Source organism: Lagopus leucura, unplaced genomic scaffold (genome assembly GCF_019238085.1).
Source record: "Lagopus leucura isolate 7727_CA_CO unplaced genomic scaffold, USGS_WTPT01 141-3_obj-0_obj, whole genome shotgun sequence".
NCBI classification, from domain to species: domain Eukaryota; kingdom Metazoa; phylum Chordata; class Aves; order Galliformes; family Phasianidae; genus Lagopus; species Lagopus leucura.
In genome coordinates, this window is record NW_024964279.1 from 22,087 (window position 1) to 32,821 (window position 10,735).

The window sequence follows — 10,735 nt, forward strand, 5'->3', positions numbered from 1 at the left end:
GGGGGTCGGGGAGGGGATAGGAGGGGAGAACCGCGGAGAAAGGGGAGGGGGTTGGGAGGCAGGAATCGCCGGAAAATATATTAAAAGCGGAAAAACGGTATTTTTCGGTAAGGATGGGGGGAGGGGGGCACCGGGGCGGGTTGGGCGCACGGGGAACCCGTGTTGGGGGGGGGGGCAGCCGAAGGAGGGGTCCCGCCCCGCCGCCCCGCTTTGTCCCCAACCTCCGCCACGCCGCCCCCGCCCCGGCCCCGCCGGGCCCCGCCGCTCCCTACCTCGCCCCGCCGCTGCCCCCGCCGCTACGAGGCGGCCATCTTGTGCGGCGCTGCGCCCGCCCCGGCGCGGGGGGGCTCCGCCTCCACCCGCCGAGCGGCCCCGACCGGGGGTGGCCCGGGGACGGCGGCCAGCAGCGAGCCGTCCCGGAGCGTCGGGCGGGGGAGGGGGAGAGGGCTGCGGTTTGGGGGGCTGCAGGCCGACCGCAGGGATTGGGCGCGGGTTCGGCTGCAGGCCAAGCACGGAGCAGGACAGCCGAGCAGCTGCAGGTCCAGCGGCAGCACCAGCCGCAGGCCCGGCTGGAGACATGGCTGCAGTCACAGCCACGGGAGCAGAGACGGGTCGTGCTGCAGGCCGGCTATGGATCCAGCTGTGGGCCCAGCTATAGGCCGCACTGCAGCTGTAGGTCCAACCTTAGGCCCAGCCACGGGCCCTGCAGCCACAGGCCCTAATACAGGCCCAGCCACAGGAGCAGCTATAGGTGTCCAGCTGCAGGCCCGGCCACGAGCCCAACCAGAGACATGGCCACAGAGCAGCGTAGTCTGAAGTTGATAGCAGTAGCCACAGGACCGGCTCCAGGCCTGGCTGCAGCCCAGCGGCAAGCCCAGCTGCAGGCCCAACCGCAGGCTTGGCCACAGGCCCGGCTGCTGTGAGCTGACCTGGCCAAGACGTTCTGCCACCACAAAGTGGGTCACAACAAAGCAGGAGCAAAGCATCAAGAGTGGGTGGTGGTTGAAGGTACCAACACAGAACCAGAGTGCTGTGATGCTGTCGTGCTCCATGTTGGCAGTGGGACCAGGCTGTGGTGAACGGGGTGTGGATGGACTTGTGGTCCGTGTGCCCTACATGAGGAGGTGGCAGCAGCACTGTGGTGGTGTGGCAGGTGTCACACAGCCGTCCCCAAAGTGGCTGAATTCACACCCGGCCCGTAAAACAGGGTCCACCGCCTCCATTTAGGCTGTTATACCACAAAATCACAGTGGTGGTGTAACATCCCGCTCCCCAGTGCCTCCTCAGGGACAAACCCTCCTTGTCCTGGGTTGGAGTGATATCACAGCTTTTCTGCCAGCAAACACTGACCCGTTTGGGTGTCAGGATAAACTTCTGTCAGACAGAGTGGTGATACACTGGCACAGCTGCACAGGGAGGTGATGGAGTCACTGCCCTGGAGGTGTTTGAGAGCCATGGAGATGGGACTCTTGGGTCAGTGGACACAGGGGGTGGGCTGGGGTTGAACTTGGGGATTTTAGAGATCTTTTGCAACCTTTATGATTCCATGAAATCAGGGAAACCCTCCTGCCCAAAAGATGGACAAATTCAGTGCAGAACAGCTCAGGGTCCCGTGCACCAGTACCAGGGTTTCCCTTCGGCATTTGCTCCCTCAAAGCTGATGGAGGGCAGCCAAGAAGGGCTTTGCAGTGTGCTTTTTGTGTTGATAGGGAGCAGTTGGTGAGAGGCTGATTTTTTACACTAATGAAGCAGGAAGATGGAGAGCCATTTGAGGAGGGTGGCATTGGCAGCATCACTGAGCAATGACAAATTTCAGCCTCCAGCATCCTCCTTCTCTGTTTTGCAAGAATACCCATGGCTCAAAGAAACCCAGCAGGAGGAAGAACAAGTGCAGTGCTGGAGTGATGGAGATGCGAGGGCTGAGCACAGGAGGTTCACAGCCAGCGGCGCTCAGGGAGGAACAGGCAGAACCGGTCATGGTACAGCCAACCCTTGGGAGAGGCAAGGGGACGTGGGAACAGCATGCTGAGCTCAGGGCGTGCAGAGACCCGCCGGGAGCTCTCGCCCCTTGACATGAGGGGGGCTTTGGGGAAGCCCCTCTGCTGCCACCATCATCCCCAGCGGTGTCTTATTGAGCCACTTTTAACGTTGCAGCGACGCAGAAGGGCAGCCTCAAAGTCCAGGCTCAAGGATATTTTTAATGGCTTTTTGTCAAGGGCAAAGTGCGTGCTGCTGGGAGGCAAAGGGGCTGATTTACAATGCAGGGGCAGAAAGCCCCAGTGTCCCCAAAATCAGCTGCTCCCTGGGCCTCAGCTGTCACCTTGCCTGTGGCTTTAAGGCAAAATCCTGCCCTCACAGGCAGCCACTCATCCAGCTGCAGCGGCTGTGAGGCCCCAAAAAGTGAAGTAGCAACGCTTGGTGCAGGGCAGAATCCCACAGTGACGAGCAGGGAGCGCTGCCCCATCCACACCTCTTGGCTTAAAGCTTTGCCTGAAGTAAAAACTGTGCTCTGAACAACCAAAAAGAGCCAGGAACCCCCCTGAAATTGAGCCCCAGAGACAAGGGAGGGCCAACCTTCGCCATCTCCTATGGTTAAAGAACCGTATGTGCCGTATCATAAATCAGCTCACTGCAACCACCAACCACCCCAAGCCGGTAAAACCAGAAATGTGGGTGCAAGGTGCTGCACTCTTTGTCACATGTGCAGATACAGAAATTGCCCTGACTTGTTGGCCTCGCAGCTGGTGCCAGGGGCGCTGGGCAGGGCGGGGTGGCCTGGGGACAGGGCTGTCCCCTTCTCGTGGGGCCCCCAACAGCACGGGGGTGGGGATGGGGGTGGCGGTGGGAGAGCTCTTGCACAGTGTTTAGCCATTCTAACACGAAGAATTGGCAGAAAGAAACAAGTCATAGTGCTGGGCGATCCCCCATCCCCACGCGCTGGCATTTTGAGGGGACCAGCTGAGATTTTGGGGGCCATCACTGCAGCCTTCAAGCCAACCTAAGCCCACAGATAAGCACCCTCTGACCCCGCACATCGCCCCGAACCACAGCAGGGGGGTGCAGGGAGGGCAGCACTCGCCTCTCAGTGCCCCATGGCCATGGGAGAGTGATGCGCTGGGTGAGGAGGGGCTCCCTGCTTCCCCCTCCTGAAGGCTCATGCAGGGACAGAGGGAAGCACGGGAGAGACGACTTCACTTTGCTACCCTGCTTCCAACAGACAGCATCCATGCGCCCCAAACTCTTGGCAAACAGGGGTGCTTTTCCCTTCCCCCCCTTTTTTTTTTTCTTAATTCTTTGCAAAACTTCAGCCTTCGCTCGTTCAATTTCAGCCCGAAGCACAGCGGCAACTTTCTGTCTGCCGATACGTACAGAAAGAGCGTTATCCGATTAAGAAAAGGGGAGGGGGGAGGTCGGCACGGCTGGGGTTGGGGACGGAGCGATGGAGCCGCCGCCGCCGTCCTTTGTTCTGCGGCCGCCACTCGGGGGGGTGCGGGGAGGGCAACGCGGGGCTCTGCGGGGAGCGAGGGGAGAACTGAGCCCAAAGGCTGTGGGGTCGGAGGTGGCCCCAGAGGGGAGGTGCGCTCCGCTGCGGGAACGGGGGGCCGGGGGGGGGGGGGGGGCGGGGGCGGGAGCTGGCGGTGGGGGTGTGCGGCGGTGGTCGTTGTTGTTGTAGGGCTGCGTCAGCGTCCCGCTCGGGTGTTACTGCAGGGTACTCAGCGGTGGGGCTGATGGTTACTGCAGGGCTGTGGCGGACCGTTGTTGGCGAGGTCCATGTCAGCATCCCTGCTGCTTATTGTTGTTGTTGTAGGGTCGCCAGCTGTGGGCCCGTGCCGGGAACCCTGCTCTGTGGTTGCTGGGTGGCTCTGGGGGCTCCGCAGGTCCCACTGTTACTGTGGGGCTGCCTCTGCCCCCCTCTCCCACTCCCACCAGGCTGCTCTGCCCCACAGTTTCCTACCCGCCCCACCCGTGTTTACATTGGATCAGTCAGGTGGCCGCAGCCTCCCGCACTCAGGGCAGAGTCCTCCTTGCATCCCCCTCCCCACCCATTCCAGGGGTGTTCAATCCAGACATGAGGACACTGCCCACCCAGTGGGCACCGAACCCTCACCATTCCCCTGCCAAAGCAGTGCAGTCCTGGGAGCCACAGCTGAGCACTGTGCCCCACTGCAGCAAGCAGCACAGGGACCCCAATCTCCCCCTCCTCCCCCCCCAGAGATAACCAGGCGGGAAAGAAAACCAGGAGAAACAGCATCCCTGCGCTGTTGTTATCCATGCACGACTCCCGCACAGGCCCTAACAGCCACCTGGGGGCACAGCAAAGCTCTCCCTGCCCTGGAAAAAAAGGATTTAGGAGATGAAAGACACCTCTGACCTGTAGCAGCCCTCATGAGAGATTTTATCCTATAAGAAGAAAGGGAGAGATGAGCCCGCTGTCTGTCCCAGGAGGCCCTGTCCCCAGCAGTGGACATAAAGGGGGGGGGGTTCTATGTGGATCTCATCCTCTGCACAGTGAGGTGCCCCCACATCTCTCCTTTGCTCGAGGCAGAGAAGAGCTGCGTGACGCTTTTGGTTTCAAGGAGAAAATAAAAAGAAAAAACAAACAAGAAAGCATCTGGATTTTGTTGTACCCTAAACACAAATAAAAGCAGAGATTTTTGCTTTGTTTTTTTTTTTTTCTTTTTTTTTTTTTTCCTGTTTTCCATTGGAATGGACCCAAGCATGTTCACCCTGTGCTGCAGAACAGATGTGGGGGGGGATCTGTGGCACGTGTAGGGCTGCAGCTCCCAGCGGCCTCGTGGATACCCACAGTGCTGCTGCAGGGAGTGCAGCTCAGGGCCCAGCAGCAGTGCCAGCCGTGTGCCCATCCTCGTGGCCACGGGGCTCATTTGGCCTCGGGGTGTTGTGGTGGAGCTCCATCTCGCAGCGCCTTCACGAAATCCTCCACCTGCAGGATGGGATGGATGGCACCAGCTGTGCTGCACGGCAGGGATGGGCAGCGTCACCCATGGATGAAGGCTGAAGGCTGCAGGTCAGTTGGTGCCGTACCCACCCGTGCCATCAGCGCGTCCTGCGCAGCTGCGTCGTGCTCAAAGTCCCCCTCGACGTCCAGCACCAGGACGGGGACGTGCCTCACCTCTGCGAAATGCACCCTGCGGAGGGGCGGGGGGTCAGAACTGGGGAGGGGCAGAGCAGGGGCGGGTAGAACCGGGCAGGGCTCTCACTCAGCGCTGCGCTCCAGCAGCCACCGCTCGTGCTGCGCGTGGAGCTGCTGCAGGTACCGCAGGGTCACGTCGCGCTCCTCCGGCCTCGCCCGGCACCGCAGCCGCTCCAGGCATCTCTGCGAAGCAAAGCGCCGCGTATCGCACCCGCACCGCTTTCCCGGCCCCTTCCTCCTCCTCTCCCTCCCGCACACCTGCGGGGAGGCGCGGAGATAGAGGAACGCGTGCGGGGCGGTGTGCGCGCCCAGCTGCCCCACGAGGAACGTGTGCCACTCCTGGTAGATGGCCCACTCCAGAGCGTCCAGCTGCCCGCCCTCGAACAGGCTTTTGGCGAACACGTACCTGCGGGCGGAGCAGAGGGGGGCTGACACACCCGCAGCGGCACCGGACCCGCACGGGGTCCCCCCCGCCCCGCACCTGTCGCTGTACACGGAGCGCTCAGAGACCCGCACGGGGCCCTCCGGCCGCTCGAGCTGCGTCTGCAGGCGGCCCAGGCACGAGAAGGTCTGAAAGGTGAAGGCCCAGCGCGCCGGGTCGCGGTACAGCCGCTGCAGGAGATTTCCGCCCTGCGGGGAAGGGCCGGCGCTCAGCCGCGGGTCCGCACCCACGCGGGTCTCTCCCCGCACCGCCGCCGCTCACCTCCGCCGCGCCCGCCGCCACCTCCCGCCAGCGCGCCACCGGCTCTGCCGCCCGCTGCCAGGCGGGGAAGGCGCGGCCCAGCAGCCGCAGGAACGTCGATTTGCCCACGGCTGCGGGCGGAGCGCGGCGGTTACGCGTGGGACTCGCGCTCCGCCGCCGCCCCGCCCCGCCCCGCCCCGCCGCCCGGTACCGATGTTGCCCTCCAGCGCCAGGCGCAGCGCCGCGCCGCTCCGCCCCATCCCAGCGCCGCCGCTCCCGGTGTCGCCGCGCGCGAAAGCCATGCAAATGAGGGGGCGGGGCTTTGCTGCTTCCGCGTGACGTCGTGGCGCGGGAGAAGGGGCGGTGTCAGCGTGCGTGGGCGGGGAGATGGGGCGGGAATATGGTGATTTATGCAAATGAACCACCGCCATAGGGGTGGTCTCGGCTGCGTTGGAACGAGGAAAGGGTGGCGACGGGGAGTGGTGTTGAGGGGGCACCGGGACGGGGTGAGGGAGGTGTCAGCGCGGGGAGGAGACGCTGCGAAGAAGTCGGGGACACCACCGTAGGGTCCGAGCACCACCACGTGGTTGGAGGCATCAGCGACAGCTGGGGCACCGAGATCGGGGTGGGACATCGCGATAGGATCAGGGCAACGCCATGGCGCTGGGGTTGTCGTTATCAGGTCGGTCACCACCATGCGGTCAGGGAAACAATCACGGGGTCAGGACACCACTGTGGGGTCGGGGCAGCACCGTGCGGTGTGGGCACCAACAAGAGTTGGAGGCACTCACAGCAGAGTGAGAGCGTGACCGTGAGGCTGGGGGCACCAAGAGAGGGCTGGGGGTCAGGATTGCGCTCATCCTCCCCCCGCTGCTCCCTGCTTTCCATCCCGCCCCCTCCCACCCCACAACACTTCAAAATCTCCCAGAGAGGGGGCAGAGCCTGGAGAAAAGGCTTTATTGCGCAGTGGGGGATGGGGAGGAGCAGTGGGGTGGAGGAGGAGCGGGGTGCCCTAGACCAGGCACGGGGCAGGGCGCTTAGAAGCACTTTCGGTGGACGATGGAGGGCCCGGCCTCGTCGTACTCGGGTTTGCTGATCCACATCTGCTGGAAGGTGGAGAGGGACGCCAGGATGGAGCCACCGATCCACACCGAGTACTTCCGCTCTGGCGGGGCGATGATCTGTCAAAGCAGGGGCTGTTAGCGCGAGATCGGGACCCCCAAAGCACCCCGAGGTCACCCCACCGAAGGGAGGGTTTGGGGTGGGATGATCCTCATCGCCTACTTTGATCTTCATGGTGCTGGGGGCCAGCGCTGTGATTTCCTTCTGCATGCGGTCGGCGATGCCGGGGTACATGGTGGTGCCTCCGGACAGCACGTTGTTGGCATACAGGTCCTTGCGGATGTCGATGTCGCACTTCATGATGGAGTTGTAGGTGGTCTCGTGGATGCCGGCAGATTCCATGCCTGGGATGGAAGGGAGGCTCTCAGCACCCCAACCTCCCCACACCTACACAGGGCTCCCGCAAAAGGCTGCCTATGGCTCATGGGTGCAGTAGGGTGCGCTGGGGCGTGAGCAATGGGGCAGCATTGGGGTGGGCTCACCGATAAATGAGGGCTGGAAGAGGGTCTCGGGGCAGCGGAAGCGCTCGTTGCCGATGGTGATGACCTGCCCATCGGGCAGCTCGTAGCTCTTCTCCAGGGAGGAGGAGGAAGCAGCCGTGGCCATCTCGTTCTCAAAGTCCAGGGCCACGTAGCAGAGCTTCTCCTTGATGTCACGCACGATTTCCCGCTCGGCTGCAGGGGACAGGTGGGCTCAGCGTGGCTCTGCGGGACCGCCATCCCACCACCCCCATCCCTGACCCCGTACCGGTGGTGACGAAGGAGTAGCCCCTCTCCGTGAGGATCTTCATGAGGTAGTCAGTGAGGTCGCGGCCGGCCAAGTCCAGACGCATGATGGCGTGGGGCAGAGCGTAGCCCTCATAGATGGGCACATTGTGGGTGACGCCGTCCCCAGAGTCAAGAACAATGCCTGGGAGGGGAAGAAGGGTGAGGGATGGGGCTCGGAGGCATCCAAAGGACCCCCAATGGTGGACACCATATGTGGGACTCACCGGTGGTGCGGCCGGACGCGTAGAGGGAGAGCACGGCCTGGATGGCGACGTACATGGCCGGGACATTGAAGGTCTCGAACATGATCTGCGAGGAGGGGCGGTGGGTTGGATGGGGTCACACATCTCCACGCCCCCCCCCACGCACACTGAACCCCGCGGCGCCGTACCTGGGTCATCTTCTCACGGTTGGCTTTGGGGTTGAGCGGCGCCTCGGTCAGCAGCGTGGGGTGCTCCTCGGGGGCCACGCGCAGCTCGTTGTAGAAGGAGTGGTGCCAGATCTACGCAGGCAGAAGGGAGGTGGGGTCATCCCGTGGGATGGAACCGGGCCTCTCCCCTCTCCCTGTCCCAGGAGGGTTCTCACCTTCTCCATGTCATCCCAGTTGGTGATGATGCCGTGCTCGATGGGGTACTTGAGTGTGAGGATACCCCTCTTGCTCTGCGCCTCATCGCCCACATAGCTGTCTTTCTGCCCCATGCCTACCATGACGCCCTAACGCCAGTGGGAGAAATGGCCTCGTTAGCTTCATTTAAGCAATCAGAGGAAGGAGCAGAGAAAGGAGACATCCTGGGACCCACCTGGTGCCGGGGCCGCCCCACGATGGAGGGGAAGACGGCGCGAGGGGCATCGTCACCAGCAAAGCCGGCTTTGCAGAGCCCAGAGCCGTTGTCACAGACCAGGGCGGTGGTCTCCTCCTCACACATGGTGGGGCTGGGAGAGGCTGGCGCTCAGGGGGACCTGGGGGAAAAGCTGGGGTGGGAGGGAAAAATGCATTAAATGCAGCAGATTCAGCTTTCTGCCCGGCTGCCAGGTTGGGCTCTGCATGGTTTGAGGGTTTGAGTTCTTTTGCTGCTGGGGATGCACAGCTCGGCAAAATCCTATGCGGGCCACGATGCTCAAAGTGGGGCAATGCTCAGCCTCAGCACTGCTCCTTCATCTCGTGCCAGCTGATGCCCAAAGTTTGCTCCAAAGCTGTCAGCTCATGGCAGGGAGCTCCGCGTGGCATCCTGAGCTGATACCCCTGAGTGGGGCAGGCGATGCCCAGCGGTGGCCGATCCCATCTCAGTGACAGCCCCTCTGCAGCCTTTCCCAAAAATGGGAAAAAATGCTCAAATGTGCTCTCTCCAGACTGGAGGAAAGCAGGCAAATAGCCCCAAATAAAATAATAATAATAAAGACAGGGATTTCTCCGTGCCTGGAATCATGCAACCCACGCTGGCTGCAGCCTGGTTCTCTTCGGCTCCATGGACGCTGTGGCTGGAGGGGGATCGTGGTGGGGCTCAGCCCCCCCATGCAGTGTAAATGAAGCTGGGGGTATCCCAAAGCCCCGGGGCACCCCAGAGCCCCCAGGGCTGTGCAGGGGGGGTGGGGTTGTTCCTTCCTGTTCCCGCGAGCAAAGAGAAATCAGTGCTGGGCAGTACTCACCGCAGACGTGAGAGCTCCTTTCCTCTGGGACCGAGTCCCGATCTGCTTTGGTATAAATACCACGAGCCCACGAAACCTCAGAGGCGGATCCTCTCTACACAAAGACCCTAAATAGGCTAAGTGATGGTGTGTTAGCCATATGGCCATATAAGGTGTTTTATTGCATTAAATTGACCTTGGACTGATGGTAGGACCCAGCACAGTTAATTATTGTAAGGGAAAAAAAAATCTATGTGGGGATGCTTAGGAGGCAACATCCCATTGGTGAGTCTGTTCCTTTTGTGCTACACTTCAATAAACAGGCGAGACACAAGTCCTTATAAGTGACGTTCAGCAAAAGCGAGGTGGAGGTACTCCGGTCCGATGGCCTTTGGTCCTTTCTGGTTACAACCCTGCCCGGGAGGGCGGTGGCTGTAGGGATGGCGCGGGACTGTGCTGTGCACCTGAGTCATAAAATCATGGCATATCCCAATTTGGAAGAGGTTCGGCATCCCAACAGCACACCAGGTGATGGGCGGTGCATCACAGCCTCGAGGTGCTGTGCTCATCCCTGTGTCTCAGCGTCTCCATCCTGGGGGTTTCCTCCATGGGATTTTTTTCCCTCCCATTATTGCAGTTGTTGGGACCCCGTGGGGCAAATGGGCCCAATTCAGTGCAAGGCTGAAGGTGCTGCAGGAGTCCTAGAAGTGCTGCGTTCACCCTGACAGGGAAAAGGTCCCCTGGGCACCATGCAGCCTCACTAAAACCCCAAACCCTCATCGTTGAGCCCCATGTGGTCCTTCCAAGCCTGGCCCTGCGTGATGGGTGCATCCTCAGCTGCCTTCCAGGAGGGTTTGGAAGCAGGACAATCCCCCAATCCCAGGGGGAGGTGGAGATCTGCTGCCCCCGAGCAGCACTGGGGCCACCCCAGTGCCCCACCATGACAAAGGCACCAGCCCCCATCCCTCACACAGCACCTGCTGAACTGCCTGGTGCCTTTTTAAGGGCAGCCGTCCTCTTCTGGGGCCTCTCAGAAGAGCCTGAGGATGGGAGGAAGCCACGGAGCTGCTATGGGGAGCTGTGGGAAGTGAGGCTGCAGCTGGGGAAACTGAGGCACAGCGCAGGCACTGCCTCCTGCCTTGTTTTGCTGCATCCCGATCCATTCTCGGGGTGAGGGTGGGGAGGTGAGGGTGCAGCAGTGAGGACCCACGAGCTGCGGGGCCGCTGCCAAAAGGGACACAGGAGATCCCACATGGCCTCGGAGCTGTCATTATATCAGTGAGGATGTGGGCACGGTCCCAGAGCGTCCCACAGCGGTGACTCTGCCCCAGTTCCCCCCGTCCCTGGGGGCTGGATGTGTCCCCAGGTCCCAGCTGAGTGTTC

The 10,735-nt window shown here is 61.8% G+C and overlaps 2 protein-coding genes across 2 annotated transcripts; both read right to left on the bottom strand.

Annotated features, from left to right (window-relative positions):
* Positions 1 to 4,798: 4,798 nt before the first annotated feature.
* On the bottom strand, positions 4,799 to 6,139 carry DGUOK (deoxyguanosine kinase). Its single transcript, XM_042891964.1, has 7 exons — positions 6,049 to 6,139; positions 5,859 to 5,968; positions 5,637 to 5,785; positions 5,414 to 5,561; positions 5,223 to 5,338; positions 5,051 to 5,150; positions 4,799 to 4,945 (listed from the first exon to the last, which is right to left on the bottom strand). Exons 1-7 carry the CDS (start codon positions 6,137 to 6,139, stop codon positions 4,883 to 4,885), a joined length of 777 nt encoding a protein of 258 aa, XP_042747898.1. The 3' UTR covers positions 4,799 to 4,882.
* A 639-nt stretch (positions 6,140 to 6,778) lies between these two features.
* On the bottom strand, positions 6,779 to 9,467 carry ACTG2 (actin gamma 2, smooth muscle). Its single transcript, XM_042891960.1, has 9 exons — positions 9,374 to 9,467; positions 8,527 to 8,698; positions 8,312 to 8,440; positions 8,118 to 8,228; positions 7,951 to 8,035; positions 7,707 to 7,868; positions 7,442 to 7,633; positions 7,122 to 7,303; positions 6,779 to 7,018 (listed from the first exon to the last, which is right to left on the bottom strand). The coding sequence occupies exons 2-9, from the start codon at positions 8,650 to 8,652 to the stop codon at positions 6,875 to 6,877; spliced, it is 1,131 nt and encodes a 376-aa protein (XP_042747894.1). The 5' UTR covers positions 8,653 to 8,698; positions 9,374 to 9,467; the 3' UTR covers positions 6,779 to 6,874.
* Positions 9,468 to 10,735: the final 1,268 nt, after the last annotated feature.